The 18278-nt window shown below is 37.9% G+C and overlaps 1 protein-coding gene across 3 annotated transcripts; it reads right to left on the bottom strand.

The window, feature by feature from the left end:
* Positions 1 to 1056: 1056 nt before the first annotated feature.
* Positions 1057 to 17220, bottom strand: LOC114178672 (E3 ubiquitin-protein ligase UPL1-like). 3 transcript variants are annotated; one of them, XM_028064712.2, is made up of 15 exons: positions 16990 to 17220; positions 14742 to 14837; positions 14444 to 14650; positions 6365 to 14266; positions 5960 to 6271; positions 5551 to 5752; positions 4871 to 5444; positions 3569 to 4697; positions 3243 to 3389; positions 2714 to 2794; positions 2303 to 2528; positions 2076 to 2215; positions 1764 to 1870; positions 1505 to 1672; positions 1057 to 1390 (listed from the first exon to the last, which is right to left on the bottom strand). In XM_028064712.2, the coding sequence occupies exons 1-14, from the start codon at positions 17020 to 17022 to the stop codon at positions 1570 to 1572; spliced, it is 11259 nt and encodes a 3752-aa protein (XP_027920513.2). In that variant the 5' UTR covers positions 17023 to 17220; the 3' UTR covers positions 1057 to 1390; positions 1505 to 1569. The 3 variants fall into 3 exon arrangements, with proteins under 3 accessions (XP_027920513.2, XP_085527270.1, XP_027920514.2); XM_085671144.1 differs by having other exon boundaries at positions 1057 to 1387; XM_028064713.2 differs by having other exon boundaries at positions 6365 to 14263.
* Positions 17221 to 18278: the final 1058 nt, after the last annotated feature.

Genomic DNA, 18278 nt, shown 5'->3' with positions numbered 1-18278 from the left:
AAGGAAGTAGGGGTGACAATTAGGACCTGGCCCGTCGGGCCGGCTCGCAGGCCCACAAAAAAAACGCGAGACAGACCAATGTAGTGAGCTCGCAGACCCGACCTGCATTGGCTTGCGAGCCCACGAACTAAGGAGTATGCAGGATGGGCCAATGTTATCAGCCCGCATAAAGTGTGCAGAGCGGGGCAAGCCAACTCGTGTTGTGCGGACCTTATACAAGCCGAACCTAAACAGGTCAGGCCGGCCCGCATTACTACCCCTAAAGGGAATATAAGTGGGTGTTACACAAAAACCGATATTAAGAGACTACCCAAATATTTTGTATACGCCAAAGTCTTATTTTTGTGAACTTTCATTATTTTTAATGGACTTTATACAAACTCATATAAATGATTGCATATGTAAAATTATAAATTCTTTTAAATGGATTGAGACACCCAAATGTCTCATATATATATATATATATATATATATATATATATATATATAATTATTCTGCTTATTAAAAAAAAAGACACGTTATAAATATTGACAAATATATAAGCCATAACAAAACAAGATAATGAACCAAGAATAGATCACGGAATCACAACTAGTCATGGTTTCCTCCACATCCCACTCAAGTGAGAAGATCCCCACTATAAGATTCCCAGGGACAAGATAAAATGCTTTAGAGACCATTTAGAGTGTGTTATTATTATAAAAAACAATTTATAAGTCAGTCATTTCAACACAATTAAGAAGAATGAATTATTGTAAATTCGTCTCAACCGTTGCTTAGATTATAACATTTACGAAAGGCTTGTTTGTAACTTATATGGTACCTCAATATTATCTAGAACATTTAAAACAAAACATTTCCAAAACTCAGGATCGATAAACAAATTAATAACTCAATGAAATCACGATTTGTATATTAAACTAAATATATTTAATTCTTAAAAGAAAATACCAGCTGTATCTATTACTTCTTTTTTAACAAAAGAATTGCAAGTTATACACGAACGAGATAATGTAGTTTATCTAAATTTGTAAACTAAGTGCCAACTTTCAGAGTTCACTAATGAATGAAACACTTTCTTTTTTGGAGAAAAAAAGATCAATTATGTATTTCAGAGTATGTACATACTCAATCTTATTGGTAAATTCTAGAGCTATAAAAGGCTGTTTGGCCGTAGAAACTACATAAAAAATAAGATGGGATGAGATTGCAAAAGCTAGACACAGAAGGCGGTGAGAAAGCTCCCAAACCAGACATGGCAGAATTATAGAAGGAAAAAAACATTCTAGCCACTTTTGGTTGGAGAGCATCAGAACAAACTCAACCAACACCAAAATGTCTCATTGTGATGCAATAGAGCCCTCAACAGATCAACAGAGCAAACTCCTTCTGATCAAAAAGAGAACGGAACCATGAGTCATCATTCTTCTTTCACAATTTTAAAAAAATAAAATAAAATACGTATTGGAAATCTCCCTTATCAAATGACACACACGTACGTACCTCCGAACGACAGGTTGGAGCCCATGGTTGGATCGCTGTGCAAAAATATGTCACCAAAATACTGATTAACCAAAACCAAACCCTTCACTGGCCTCATGGATTGCAAGTAACAAACGTTCTTGAAGTTGTTCCTTAGAGGTATACTCAGGAAGGTCAAGTTGATTGAAGCTGAAGTAGAAATTGATACGGAATTAGGATGGCAGAAACTCAAAATGCAGACATTGTATTTCTACTAAACGCATGGATAATAATTACTCACCAAGTATGAGCTGATGGCAGACGATCAGGAGCTCCATACGCCTTGTGAATCTGAAACCTTTGCGGACCAGAGATGCCCTGCAAGGCCTTAAAACCCTCCAACGGAACCTGAAAAAAGGCTACATGTGTTACCACTTGTATTTTAAAGGAAATTAAATACCCCTAAGATGACAAACAATATGAGAAGCACCACGACAACATCAACAATAAATAATCTTCGACCATACATTTTTTAGATATGTTTAGAGTAACCTTAGCATGTGATAGAAATATTTATTTATAAGATGACAATTTGATGCTTCCATTAGATCACCTTTGATGTTCCAGTCACAAATTGCAGTAATCTTGCCATGTCTTCTTTGTTGAAAGTTTTAACCACTTCCCAGAACCATTGAACAACATTTGATGCCACTGTATAGCCAGTATACTCGGTGTTGGCCTTCAAGTCATCCACTGTAGGGAGAATAACACCATTCAGGTGCTTCATTGGTGATTAAAAATATGGTACATAATTTAAAAAAAATGATGAAACCAACTCACAATCAATTTCTGGGAGACCACTTATGAGAAGCTCAAGCTCTTTGTCATTAAATATGGATATAAGTTCTCGTGGTACTAATTCATTAAAACCTTCCAGGAAGGAATTGATTTGAGGACGTATGGCATTTGTCAAAAGATGGTCAGCAACTAGATCAACGTACTCGTGCTTTGTTTCTTCTGTGACTCTTATGTTCCTTCCTCCAGGTTTAAGCTCATAATCGGTGACCTATTTCAGAATTTCGTGAGACCAAAAGAAAAATGGTAAGGAGAATTTATCTAGAGTTAATATACAGAAATTGAAAAAAGAAAGAGTCAAATTAAAGCCCAAAGATTAAATGCAACAAATCTATTTTTCTTTTTAACCTAGTACGCAGGCAACACACGATAAGCCAAAATAAAATGCTCATTTACCTCATTCTTCTCATAAAGAATATGTTTTTCCTCATCGGCATCCATGCTAAATGTCAGATCAGGAACATCACTCACATCATTCTGTTGTGAAGATACAAAAATAAAATTAAACAAAATGCATACAGAAAACAAGTATGTCATGAACCAAAATGGACTGAAATAGGCATGTTCCGCAAAGCTTATTACAGATTGAAATGGCGGCTTAAAATACCAAGTCATCTATGTTTGTATCCTATCCAACTATATCCAGTGATTACCCTCCAACCTAGCTAAATTAACAATTTCTAAAGTCACAATTTTATAAATAACTTGCCAAAACACACGCACCTCCCCCAAGTCACTCTATCCATCTTACTGCCAACATTATCCATCTCACTTACCTCTATGATGAGGCTGAGACCTCTTTCCCTCAACACCCACAACCAGTCTTATCGTACCCAATGACACTCCTAGATGACCTGGCCCATAAGTGTGTATGTGTCTAAGAAAAAAGACAATAAAGTGTTAAAGATTGTAAATTGAAACTCACCTCCAACATCCATTTCAAATTCTTATAGTAATCAGGATCAACCGCTTCAATATCATGGTATGTAACCTTAACACCCAGTATATGCTTATAGAAAGATCGAGTAAAGTAAACATCTAGCAGTTGCCCATCAAACAAAGCCTTTCCCACCTGCATGTAAGATCAGACAACTGTCAAATATTCAAAACCACTCAACTGTTAACCTAAGTTTAATATTGGTATCACAGGCAGCTTTAACCATATATCACCCAGAAAAATAAAAGAGATTGAGGGGAGGCGGGGTTCTCTATTATCATGAAACCACATAAAAAACCTTTTGCGAAACATACCACTCGGCCCACAAACTTGAAATATGAGAGATGTTCGGTTTGATATACTGAATTCGGGTTTGGTTGGAAAGTTGCGTTGTTACCCACTGTTGTGAAAAGTAAAGCACCTTTGTCAAATATGACCCTTGATAGCAGCTGATACCATTCTCGGGTGAGACCACCTGCATCAATACCTTCTTCACCTTGAAATTGAACATTTAACCGCCCCTTTAGATCTTGAGTAGGACGCATCCTTAATTGATTATAAGAGTCCTCCAAAATATAAGCCCGCCTTACACTTATTCGCAATGGCCCAGACAAGTGCTGGTCATGTTGTTGCCTTATTCTTGAGCGGAAATAGGCTCTCTTGTTATCAAAGTCAATCAACCTTGGTGCCTTGAGCATCATAGAAAGTGATTTCTCCAACAAACCTGGGTTCTGCCTAATGAAAGCATTTGAAAGCCGGCGATGCTTCTCAGCAAACCTTGTGAAAGTGATAGCCCCATCCAGCTTTCGCTGTGAGTCTCCACCTTTTACGCTTGTTGAAGCTGAACAACCAGCAGATTCCTTGACTTCTCTAGCAGTCACATTTCCATGGTCTTGCTGCATAAATGATTCATTTGCTTGTAGCTTTTCACACAAAACAAAGAAAGCCTCGATAAAAGGCAATAATCTTTGTGTCCCAGGAGGAAGAGGTGGTGAAGTAGAAGAACCTTGCAAATTCTCAGCAACATTTATGTTTGACATGCTAGGAGAGAAAGAGCTCTGTCCAAGCTGCATCTCAGCAGCACTTATACAATTACTAAGTTCTTGCCACAATGGCTCAAGAGCAGTATTTAAATTCCAAATAGTTGCTTGATCATCATGTTGATCCACACCATTATCCATATCCATCTCACCCACAGTACTAAGTGAAGTGAGAGAACTAAGAGCTTGCAAAACACGTAGAATGGCTGCACCGGCCATAGAACCAGCACTCAAACCAAGCATATTTGTTTTCTGTAAGGTGACAAGCTCGCTAATGGCTGAGCCTGTCAAAGCATGAGCTGATTCTGAAAGCTCTAAAGTAAAAAACTTCCTATGGGATGGAACAATGAAAGCCAACTTCTTCAGCACTTCACCAGCAAGCATATACATTTTATCCGAGAGCCTAAAATAATGTCGAATTAGTCACTTTTATTCATCACAACTTCATAAAAATATGGAGATGGAAATGAGAATTAACAGGTGAGACAGCACAAAGACAGTATTCAAAGTCATCTATTCTGAATAGCATAGTTCAAAAAAATGAAAGTATAAATTTGAAAAGGTTAAGAGTAGCACCCTTCACGACCAAGAAGACTGCACAAATTCCGCAAATCAGATTGTGGCAACTGCAAAAAGATATTGTACATATCTGTACTCTTCTTCCCTTCAGAATGGCATACATGCATATCTGCACGCTTATCTTGTTGATTAGAGTCTGGCTCCACTAAAGCAGCATCCTTCTCAGTATTACTTGGGACTTCACTGGCTGACAATTTTTGGGTATCTGCCATTTCTTTCTCAGACTGTGATTGACTTTCTAATCTTGAAGCTGCAGTATCAACTATAACTTGAATCAGGCCCATTACCTGCTCAAGATGAGCATTGCTGCGTAAAAACAGGGGTCGACTCAAGAGCCTCAGAAAGAGAACAAGAGGAATAACCCCAGTCTGAGATCTAGAGGGATTTAGTGAAGGGCCCCCTTCAATAACCTTCTCTTTCCCTTTCTCATTTGTATGCACATTAACTGGACGTGAAGAATCAGGAATAATTGATTGATCAAAATGAAACAACATTTTTGCAACAGCAGAATGATTTGTTGCCAAATAAGTCAGAATTTCAAGAATTCGGCGGAACACAAGAGGAGGAAGACCTAGAATGAAGGCATGATGGGAGTGATCAGTGATTCAGTGAGCAATAAACTATAATATTGAAATAAGCACATAATGATTCTATCCCAAACAAAGTATAAATGTTACCATCCAACAATTGAGATTGACCATAAACTGTGTTTGAGTGACAACCAAAAAGCCTCTGGGAATTTAGTGTTGCTGATCTACTTACAGAGCCTTCAGCTTCAGGTTCAATCATGTCAAGCAAAAGATAAATAAGCGTGGCCATTGTAACACTATGCGCACATAAGTTTAACAAGAGCCTCTGCAGAAGTCCCTTTCCAAGGGGCTGAGAAGAAGATAGAAAAAAATGTTAAAATTTATTGAAATCACAGATACAGACATCCAAACTACAACCTATATGTCTGATCACACATACTGAATCTTGTAATAAACATCAACAGAATAAACAGTAGGCACAGCATTTGGAATAAAAATAAAGCATTTTCATATTCAAAATGAGGTAAGACTACCACCATGAAGAGATCCAAGTTACCTGTGAAAGTCGCAGAAGCCGGATCAAAGCTTTGAGTGCAGTTGCATCAAGTAGTGGCTCACCTTCAATCTCCTTTACCTTTAAGCTATCCGTAAGGGCAGATCTCCTCCCTATCGTAACTCCAACACCCCGATCCATCACAGGCCGCCTGTCAAATCCAAGACCGTTTCTTCTATTGTTAAGCCTGTGGCTGCTCCCAAAAAGGCTGCGAGCTTGGTAATGACTCATTGCTCGATCCCTCAATATCTGAGCTTCTGCAAGCAACGGAGATGGCAGGGCTGACAAAACAGCCTCAGAAGAAGTCAAAAGAACCTATGACAGAAAATACAAGGATAATCATCATGTCATATTTCACAAAAATAGAACTTCCTCAACAATTACACAACAAAAAATTAAGATTTAAACCTCTTCACGCAAATCAGCAGGAAAAGTGGCAATTATAGAAGCATTATCCATGTCAACTGGCTGTCCTTCAGCCTGCTGGGCTACCCTTTGAGCTCTTTGTTGGGCCAACACCTCTGCTTGAATATCAGGAGGAAGAGCAGCTAAAAACTCAGGATCAATATCTTCGGCAGAAGGTGGCGCATAGGCTGGTGGTTGAACAGACTGAGCTTGTTGGTTTGCTAGAACTTCTGCCCTTAAATCTTCAGGCAGAGCCTCCAAAAAGGTAGGGTCAATTGTATTAGCACCAGAAGCTTCATTATTTGCACTAACTTGATCAGCCTGAGAAGCATCTGGAGCAACCTCTGTGTTCTGAGCTGATAACAACTCATCCCTCCTGTCTTCAGAAACAGCTGGTTGCTCTGACTGATTTCCTTCAGTGTCAGTACCGCCCATATCAACATCAGCACTAGCATAAATTGATGCAGCATGGCAATCACCTGAATTAGGAGTTTCAAAACCACAGCCGCCTAAGTCATGATTAATATGCTGCCCATCAGCAGTTGATGATCCATTGCATTCCATGGATTCAACTGGTACATCCTGGATGCTAGTCGGTACATCAGCAGCCCTTTCACATTGTATAGCAGCATTAGAATTAACAGACGAGTTAACAAATATTTCCACATTCTCATCAGGAGTAGCATTTCCTTCAATTACTGTGCAATCAATATCATTTGGCATGATGTTCAATGAAACTGGTTGAACTGACATAGGCTCATTAGCTGGCAGGTCTTCACCAGTATCTCTAGCAACTGAGTCAACATTAATTTCTTCACCATTACCATTTTCTTGCTCCTGACTTTCAATCTGCTGACACGTAGAGTCAGTTCCTGCAGTTAATATTGGACCATCATGAGATGCAAGAGTATCAGACCTATTCTCTTGTTCTCCAGAATTTTGTAACTGTGGCTCAACAGGACTGCTTGCAGGAGCTATACTGTTCAATTGGGCTAGGAATTGTTCCTCTACTGCTTGCGCAATGGATGCCGCTTGAGCACTTCCTTGTGGCTGACCATCATCAGTCCATCTACCATTACCTAACACTCTTCTTCCAGGTAGGTGCAATGAGCCCATACCGACAGAATAGTCTGTCAAAGGAGGAGGTGCTGCACCTCCCAAACGGTCACCAAACAGACTACTTGGCACATGATCATATGGAAGAATTGGTGCATCAAACATGTAGAAATGAGCCACGTCAAGATTCCCAGATGACATGGCTTCTGAATCTCGGGATGTAGAATTACCAGCAGACGACCACATTGAGACAAAATCACCAGATGGCGGTGGTCTAACAAGGAGAGGATGTTGAAAACCATTCACTTCAGTAGCAGGTCTCTCAAATGAAGACCTACCAGTTTGACGACGACGCTCAAAACTCTGAAGACGAAATAGGTCATCCACATTAACACCTTCAAAAGGCTCAGCAGCCACATCTATAAATCCAGGTTGTCCAAGTATCTGCAAGTGATCCAAGCCATCAAGAGCTTCCCTCCACCTTACCTCAATGACACGATTCTCATGAAAATCATCATCATCTTCATCAATCATCTCATCATTATAGTCATCTCCAAAGCCAACATCATCATGATCCTCCACATCAGTATCTGCCAAGGACATCATGCCCCCACCATCTTCAGCAATGTCCTCGTCTTCATCCTCTCCATCATCATCATCTTCATCCTCATCACCATCATCACCCATATCATCATCTTCATCACCCATATCATCATCAGCCCTATTTTCAACATGAAAAGTCATCTCAATTTGATCTGGGTTGTGCAAGACACCACCCTCTCCCATCTCTTCACGCATGAAGTCCATTCCAAGTTCCATTGGTGGGTTTTGAGACAATGTCCCATCTTCTTCGACTCTCATATCCTGCTCCACTGACTGATTTGGATTATCAGCACAATCATCACCTTGAGAAGTTCCTTGATCATGTGCATTATCCATTGTATCTATTATTGCTTCTTGGCTGCCCACATTTTGATCATGGGCCACTGCTTCAGTTGCAGATGGTGCTGTTATTTGATCATCAGATCTGTCATTTAAACCAGTAGATCTTTTCTTTTCAGTCCCATCAGATTTAAATATTTGCTCACTTGCATTAGCAGCTCTTGTAAGACCTTCTAAACCTTTGAGTATAAGATTCACAATTTTGGGTGCATCAGGATGATCCAGATCAACCACTTGTAGAATACTAGTAAGACACTGAATAATTCCCCCATCTATCATGCTCTTTGCAATATCAGGTGAATATCCAGAACCAGGTAAGCTACCAGATGACGAATTTTTTGACAAGATAGAATACACTAGATCAACAAAAGTGAATAACCTCTTATCTGGCAATAAGCTGCTTCTCATGGAATGGCTCTCAAAATTTGAAAAGGACACCAATTCTTTAACAAGTTCATTTGTCACTCGTTTACGCCCTTCACCAGATCGACCACACAAAACTACCAAGAACCATGAAGCCTTTTCAGATAACTTACCTCTCCAATCATCAGGTCCTGCAGATTTATCAACAGAGAGCGGTAACAACCGATGTAATATGTGGTGGATAATACCACTATGTCCAGATGGTTGATTAGATCCACGGAATTGACACATTTCAGAATCACGTCTAAGTATAACACCAACTGCATGCCCGTACATCAGAAGAATGTCACTCAGTAACTTGAGAACAAAAGTCACCTTCACTAGTCCTGTAGACCTTTCAGACTCGGGCTCTAATGACCCAGCCTCATCAACCTTAGACTTGCCCTTCACCTTCATGGCAGGTTCATCTATATCCATGAATGTTGAGTCACGCTCAGATTCTTCCTGACCTTTCAAAGGTGGGTACTTAAGCACAATCTCAAGAAGCTGATCAATTACTTGAGTGAGATTAACAGGAACCTTTTTGTGGCTTTTCAAACATTTCCCTGATCCATCATGAGACTTGCTTTCAGATATCCGGACACATTCATTGGAAGATAACCCGACCTCAATACTAGATGACTTTGACTTTTCTTTCTCTTTCTCCTTTGACAAAACAACAACAGTCCTTCCCCCTGATGTTTCTAACTGACAAACTGCTGCTGCAGCTTTCATGAAAACGTTAGGATCCCTAGAGATAACTGGTGCCAATGAGGTCAAAAAAGATCGAGGAGAAACACGTCCCGAATGGCGATTTCCACTTAAAGTTTGTCGTATCTCCAACTCCATGGCTGTCTGCAGTGTTTGAGGATCTTCAAGGAGGTGTCGGACTATAGCTGACACAACAGAGTCATACCCAGGGAAAAAGCAAATCCTCGGAAGATTAAAAAGAGCAGCCAGACCTCCATTTTCAAGAAACTGCAAAGCTAAAGCATGTGTTTTTGTTAACCTAGCACATAATTGCAGAACTGCCTGCATGACTACAGCAGGAACATGCTGTTTTATCAAATCACATGCAACATCCAGCAATTTATGACTCTCTTCAACAGTTGCAAATCCAGTAGATTTTCCCAGTATACTCTCAAAAGCCATTGAAGTTTCTTTCTCATTCCCATTTGAATTTTTTTCCTTTGGTAAAACTGTATCAGAAAATTGCAGAGAACCATGCTCCACTGAAGAATCAGGTAGGGAACCAGTTTGAGTTCCTTCCACATTTTCAACTTTTGGTCTTGACTGCACCATTTGATCCAATATAAGTAGTAAAGCACTAATGCATTTAGGAACTGGTAGTTCTTTCCCCAACTCTTGTCTGCCTTTGAAGTTAGTCAAGATATCTATAATGGTAGATATAATGCCATTCTGGGCAGCAATTTCCCGAGTACTTACATCCTCAAAAAGAAGAAGTGCTAAGATATGTGCTAACACACTCAATGCACAATTATCCTGGGAAAAATCCAATGGACAAAGTTTTAACTGCTGCATAAGATAAGATATTACCTTTGGACGATCATCACCTTTGTTCTGACTGCAAAGTGTCACAAGCAAATCTGTCAACTGAAATGACACTGAATCACTAGTCTGAAACAACTTGACAGATGCAGCAAGTATATCATCAACCGGAGGTTTCTTTACATGCCCCTCTTCAGTTAGCACGTCTATAGTCTTCTCAGCACTCTCAGCTTTAGTAGATTCAGAACTATTTCCTAGGGACAGAGCAAGTGCCCGAGCAAGTTCATCATCCTCCTGGACAGGATCATCAGCATGACTAAACAGCCACTCCATGGCCATTTCAACGCTGTTTGTTTCAACTCTTCTCAACGCTTCCTCAGCCCTTGCCCTTGAAAAACCCATCTCAACAATAGTGGCAATGGTTGCCTCATCAGGTGGAGGGGGCATGAATCGTTGGTTTGTACTTCCCACAATGGTACTACGACTTCGCTTGACATCTCCAACACCGGAGTATACATGTGTAACAAGTGAAATAATAGATGCAACGAAACCAGGACTACAGCTACAAAACATGGGATGATTCCAGACTGGTAGAATTACATCCAGAACCTGAGATTGCAACATACGTACAAAAACTTCTGGGTCTCGAGGAACTGGAAAGAGTCCAATTGAGAGACCAACTGCAACTGGCTGAACAAGAAGCTCTGCCTGAGATGCCGAGGTTGGGGACAAAAGAAGAGAAGAATTTACAAAATACTCAAGCAAACGACAGTAGCTTTGCAATGTATCAAGTAGCCATGTATTATGGGACAATTTACCTCCTTCCCCTTTTTTCCCAACATCAATGTCTGATGAAGGAAGAGAACACGGGAGTGTCCATAGCAACTGACTAGTAGCTTCAAATGTTGTGAGGAGCTCTTTAAAAGTTCCATGGACATAAAAATTATTAACCATTGCAGTATAACAACTCCGGCGCCTGCTGTCAAATGTCAGAGCAACCATATCATCCACAACCTTCCCAAGATATCTACATTTTACAGAAAGTGACATTTCAAGTCCAGAAGCATAAGTAGAATGCCCAGAAAAACTAAGAGCCTCGAGAAAATTTGTAGCTAAAACAGCTCCAAGAGTCTTTGAAGCTGAACTGAGTGACCCAGAATCAGCTCTGCGACGATTTGGTGAAGTGAATCCCTTCACAAGGGCAGTGAAGAAAGAGCGCAAAGTTGATGCCAATTTGTTAAGAATCTCTGAAACAATAACATCGGGGCTTTTCTTTTTCAGATCTTGGGATGAAGGTGCTTCCAGTGCACTAGGAGGTGTTTCTGAATCAATGTTTAAAGCTTCCAAATGACGACCAGCTCTTCCACCTCTTATGCGGGATATTCCGTGCCGACTTCGGCGATGCAAACTTTCTCCAGCGCGAACAACAGAAAGGAATTCCCGTTCCCCACTCCACAGTGAATGTGAACCATTCCTAGCAAAAACTGGGTTTGTGTATCTTACAGTCTGGATATTTGAATCATCATCACTCTCTCTTTCAATTGTCGTAGATGGAGGTACCTGTGAAACCTCAGGCTCTTGATCAGCATTCTTCTTTTCCTCCGCCTTAGAATCATTGCACAATGATATTTGCCAAATTATTTCCTTGTAAGTTTTCCCAAGATCTTTCAACACATCGGCATCTGAAGTGCTTAGTTCAGAGACAACAGTGCTTGTTCCCTTCAACAAAAATACAGAAAGAGTTAAGACAGCTTCAAGACTAGCAAGATATTTCAACACCTTTGTCTGCTTTGCAGATTCCACTAGAGCAAGTTGGGTCCCTCCCACCAAATCTAAAAGCTCATTAGTAGACTTTAGATGTTCCCTCAAGAAAGAGCAAACGGCCCGAGCAAGAGAAACATAATGCTGCGGTGAGAAATTTTTAAAGGCAACAGATATGCTGTGCCCAACAGAAACAGAAGCTGGCATCAAAGGTAATGTAACTAACTGGAGAATAGCTTCAATTCCTTTTTTCTCAACAAATATACGACATGTATCAGCATTCTGAAGAATTGTCTCAAGTAGACGAGCAATATTGTTAACGCAATCTGGAAGAAATGACTCCACATTCACTATTGACACATCAGGAGATGGCTCAGAAATGTGCTCTGTGTCATCAGCCTTTGAAGACTCATTATTAGGTAAGATCACATTCTTGTCCTCACCATCCATTTCCATTGGAACCAATGATGAAGAGCTTGGATCAGAACTCGAGGATGAGGATTCCACCACAGAACCAATTTTTGAGATAGTTTCCAGAATTTCAACTAACATTTCAACTCCAGGCCCACGCAATGAAGAAGCATGGCGCATTAATTCATCCAATCCACTAGACAAAGATGCTGGTGTGTCCCCAGCCAGAGCACGCAAATATGTTTTAGAAGTAAACACTTTCACAAAACACCTCAAAGAGTTCCTATCTTTCACAGCCTGCAGGCCATTACTATTTAAGCACAAGGCATCCAAACACTGGGGAATGCAAGTAATGGCTTCTGAAGAGTTGAGAACATCATCCATTATAGCATCCAAGAAGGCAGATGGAAGACCAGCTGCATCCAAAACCGGATAACAAGTAGGGTCCTTTTGTATTAAGTCACTCATAACAGTAGCTGCAAGAGAGAAAACTCCACCACCAAAATCTTTTGCCCTTCTAAAAATTATGCATAAGCAATGAGGCAGAACATTCTCTTCAGATCCATAGATACGAGCAGTATTTCCAGGGGCATAAGTTCCCAAGGATATAGCACGCAATAAAGCTTTCATTAGCAACCTACGGTGATATGAAATTAATGGTTCAGAATACAATGGTTTCTGCAAATCATCCAGCCCAGTTGAAGAACTTCTAGCCATATTTACACTTCTTGCACTAGACTCAGATTTTTCTTCTGGCTGTTTTCCACCATTTTCTACATATGAGACTTCAATCTTTAAGCGAGAGATGGTATCATCCAAACCTCCCAAATCTCTGAATAGAGCAGCAGCCGGATTACTGTAATCCATAAAAGCCTCTAAAATGCGCACAGCCTTTTCAACCAAATGCAAATGCTGTGGATTCGTATCTTTAAGGAGGGGTAGGAGAGTAGGAATAAATCCTGCTTCACGCATGGCAGAGCACCCTGATGATGTTGAAACCAACACAGTGACAAGAGATAAAAGAGCCTCAGCAAAATGAACTGACCATTTTGAGGTATCACTGGTAACAGAATCAATGGCTTTTTGCATCAGGCTAGATAAAATGCCACGATGCCCACCAGATGTAACTGCAGTCTGTACTGACTGCTGACGGGAACGATCTTGGCAAAGAGCAGCTAATGCATGCAAACATAAAATCCGAATTTTTTCCAAAACTGCATCTTCATAGCTCAGTAATGATACTAATTCATTGATAAATCCAGGCTCAGCATTGAAGAACGAAACCAGGTCATCGGCATCAGCACATGCTTGAATTAGTACTATGAAGGCATACAAGCGAATGCATGTATATTGCTGTCTAGAAGCCAAAGAACCAAAAGCCCTAGCAAAACGTAGTCTTGACAATAAAGAAAATCTTAAACTGAGAGGCACCTTATATTCCGTAACTAACTTGTGCAAAAGCTCAAGATCAGTTTCCACACGTTTGTCAATACCACTTAAGTGTATAATTTGCAAGCCTTGGACCAAGGGTTCAGCCACTTTTATGTCATTTTCTGGCTCATTTACAGCATAAAATTCAAAATGAAGGGTACAACCCAATTCAAAAGCAATATGGTCGCAACCATCAGGTACAGCAGATGCAATCAATCCAAGTCCTTCCTCCTTTCCACCCCATCCTTGGGCAAGAGCATACAATTTTGAATTCAAGGAAGTATCTCTTATGGAGTACTTTCCAACTGTTTTCTTCAAAAAGGTAGCCAAAGTGTCTAGGCTAGCCTCAACCACATCTGGATCAGTAGATGCAAGCAATGCAGAGAGATGCTGCTGTAGACACACAGAAACACATGCAGCATCAGTGCTAGAGGTATGAAAGTCATATTTCAAAATAAAATACATAAAACAGGTCACTGATAAAAAAAGGGAACACACAAAATCAATAAGCTTATCTTAGGTCTCATTGTTTGGAAGCCGAAAATTATTACTTAAGGGAAGATGCCATACCTCATACGAACTATAGAAATGTTTGTTTGTGCAATTATCCAAAATTGTTCTGATGACACGAAGAATTTGAAGAATGGCTTCTCTAGGGAATGGAGGATCTAAATTAAGAAAATCATCATCAATCAGCAAATCCTTCCTTGGTTTTATGTACTTCTCAAAGTATGAATCAAAATGGTTAAAAAGGTCAACCCAGTGATGAAAATCTCCCTGTACACGAAAAAAAAAAATAGCAATGAATCAAGCACGTCAAAACAAATGTAAATGATCTGCGTCTGCCTAAGACAAAGCCATAAGTTACCTTATCAAACTCCCAAACAAAACCCTTCAGAGGTTCTTCTATCTTCTCAAGTGGAACTGAAGTAACACGATCAATGAAACATCTAATTTTGGGAGGCTGAAACCAGTCAACAAAAAGGTAATTCATACACTCCTTTAATTGATTTATCAATATGACCATCACATACTGAAATTAAAATGATCAACTACTAAAAAAAATATATAACTAAGATAATAAAAGAGCACACAGTACACAACTAAACTCATAACCATGTTAAAGATCAAATAGTACAGAGGCAATTAATTAAAAACATAAGATTGCATATTAAACATTGAAACTGATTTCCAGCTGATAAATAGAAATTGTAACAAGACCCATCAAAAAATACTTTACCGATTGCAAAAACTGCAAAGTTACTTAAAGAAACCTTGTGGAACGCACTATTCTAGTTCTCAAAGGAAACCTCTCATCAAAGTATGAGACTGAATTTACTGGTATTGCATCGACAATATGAATTTAGTCAATATAGCTAAAATGAACTAAAATAAAACAATAAAAGCACACAAACAACAATTAATAACCCATTAGTTTGGGTAGCTGAATCAATTGAACAAAGGCATTGGCATCCATCAAGACCAAAATATTGAGAAAATATAATCAGAAGCTTTAAAAGTAATAACATCACATCTTGTGTCTTCAAAATTGTCATCTCCAATCCTATTTAAGCAAATTATGATTTCCAAGTCCATAGAAGTATGGAAAATACTATATCTATAAATAGACTTGTCTACAGCAACAGGATTACTTTCCTTCTGAAGACAATTTCGTTTAATATTCAGAAAAACAATATATATATATATATATATATATATATATATATATATATATATATTTGTAACATATTATAAAGTGTTTTTCTTACGAAAAAATAAAGTATCAATCTATTAAAAGATACATGTGTAATATATAAAAGTTCTAACAAGAAAATCTATAGGCGTGATGCTTTAGAATTGTGAAACAGGGACTTGATATTGATGGAAGAAGAAAAAGATAAGAAAATACACATCCTATATTAGGACATTAGAATCAGGAACTAATCAAACTACAACCAAGTCAAAATCAGAAACTAAAACATTTATTAATCTTTGAAAATCATAGTACATGTTACAAATGCAACATGCCTACATGATTGTGGCCATTTGTTGGTTCATCAATTCTTACAACCAGAACCTTAGCTTACGCTCAAGCCATCAGTTGACACAGTATGATCACTTTTTTTCTTTACTTAAGAATTTCTAAAATAAAAATCATAGTATCTCCTACGAGGAGAAAAAATCTTCCGCTAAACTTGATCAACTAAAGTTAGATCATACATAACGTGAAAGGATAAGTCATCAAGGCTCTAATAAGTACCCAACAATATGACAGCCCCCGTAACTGAAAAATGGTAAAATTCATCTCAGAAAATCCTTGCTTCCCACCACCAACAGTAAACATCAAAGTCTCCCATCAATAAACAGAAAGGTTGCATTTTATCCAGGATAGCTAATAAACAAAATGACAACAAACATATTTCATGCTATGCTATTCCCTGATTTTCAAGTCAATTACCCCTTTAATTTCAATGCAAAATACAACAATAGCAAATTTTAAAGAACCCATGCAAAATAAGAAACATGCAATTCAGACCAAAGAAAGAGTCACCATATTTTCATAGTATCAGTATCGATCACTTTTTTTTTCCTGCACTTAAGAATTTCTAAAATAAAAATCATAGTATCTCCTATGAGGAGAAAAAAATCTTCCGCTAAACTTGATCAAGTAAAGTTAGATCATACATAACGTGAAAGAATAAGTCATTAAGGCTCCTATAAGTACTCAACAATAAGACGGCCAACGGAACTGAAAAAGGGTAAAATTCATCTCAGAAGAATCCTTGTTTGCCAACACCAACAACAGTAAACATCAAAACTCCCCATCAATCAACCGAATAAAATCGAATATAACAATTTGCACACGCATCAGTGAAAACTCATCAAAAACGGGATAGGGAAAAATGGAAATAATATAAAATAGTTGCAACCCAGAAATTAAAAAGAACAACCCAAAAAGATTAAAAAGAATTAAAAATACCCCATAAACCCCAACAACAAAAAGACTGAATGAAGGAGAAGAACCTAAAATCGCAAAATTGATCAATAAACAGAAGAATCGGCGTATAAATGAACAATCACAAAAGAAAGAGAAAAAAAGGAAACCAAAAACTAACCACTTCAAGTGCCCTTTTCCTCTTCAACTTCATCTTGGAACTAAGAGCATCGCAGGGAAGAAAATAAAATAGATTGTGCGAGTTGATCAATCCCCGACCAACAATCGAGAATTGATCCTAATTCTGGAAAGGAATGAGAAAATTGAAGTGAAAGTGAGGAGAGAGAGAAGGAGAAGATTAGAGGAAGCGAGAAACCCAACTGAGAGAAGAAGCTGCACACAATAACGTGGTTTACAATTCCAATACCCTTCTATATATTCACAACAAGACTATCATAAATTAAATTAAATTTAATATGATAAATAGCACCACCTTATTATTAAATAAATAACTATTATTATATTATTAGATTAGATATTATCATGAGATGAAGATTGAAAAGGTAAAATGGGAAAACATTTGCTGATTACATAATATTTTGTTAAAAATATGTTCCATCTCTAATTATATTTTTTTTCTTTTCTGGTGGATTCCTTTCTTCTCTTTTTTAATATCTCCTCTACACTGGATATTAAAAAACTGTTCTTTTTTTAATCTTCCAGCAATGGAATATATCCGGAAGAGAAAAAAAAAACGGCAAGGTTTTCTTTTATGCAAAGCAATATTATAAATTTCAATTACCAAAATTTGTTTATCCTTTTATTTGGCTATTTGATTTTTTAATTTTTCCTATCAGATTGTGAATTTGATTTTTAAGATTCCAATTATTCGGTTTTGTTATAAACCAAAACAAACATAAGCAATGTTATTTGGCGTCTGCAGAGCATTTCATGGTAAAGCACTGACTTTTCAGTTTCTACAAATACAAATACTTATTTCTTGTGAAATTATTTTTTGGATTTCTGCATATAAAAATATTGTAACCAATTTAATAGTTCAGGTTACTAAAATAATATATATATATATATATATATATATTACAATGGGTTCATCTTTTAACACATAATTTTGATCATATTTCAGTTATTTTGTGATTGGGGTTAAAGTTCAAGAACCAAAATACAAATATATATCAAAATAAAATAATACTTTTAAATATTTCTTTAAGATATTTATATATAATAACAATATAAGTAATAGTAATCAGTTATTAATAGGTGGAATTACCCATGGTGAGGAAGAATGAAAACTATTCTTTCTTCTACCAATAAGCTATCTTAAAAAGGTAAGTTTTGGTATTATATAGCCATTTTTTAAAACTTTAAATTAAATAAAAAGATATAAGAGTTCAAAGTTGTGCTATTGTTAAAAAATATGAACTTTAGTGATTTTCAAATTAAAATAAACAC

This window comes from Vigna unguiculata, chromosome 3 (assembly GCF_037176805.1).
Source record: "Vigna unguiculata cultivar grain cowpea cultivar isolate G323 ecotype 2 chromosome 3, ASM3717680v1, whole genome shotgun sequence".
NCBI classification, from domain to species: domain Eukaryota; kingdom Viridiplantae; phylum Streptophyta; class Magnoliopsida; order Fabales; family Fabaceae; genus Vigna; species Vigna unguiculata.
The sequence above is the reverse complement of the archived record's forward strand: the minus strand, read 5'-3'. Positions and strand labels throughout refer to the sequence as shown.

What these genes read in the sequence shown, in the direction of transcription:
- LOC114178672 (XM_028064712.2), bottom strand. Translation starts at nt 17,022, where the DNA reads ATGAAGTTGAAGAGGAAAAGGGCACTTGAAGTG. An exon ending in ATTTCTATAGTTCGTATGAG is followed by an intron (nt 14,267 to 14,443) that starts GTATGGCATCTT and finishes GTGTGTCTACAG; the next exon opens with CAGCATCTCTCTGCATTGCT. An exon ending in GGCTTCTGCGACTTTCACAG is followed by an intron (nt 5,753 to 5,959) that starts GTAACTTGGATC and finishes TCTTCTTCTCAG; the next exon opens with CCCCTTGGAAAGGGACTTCT.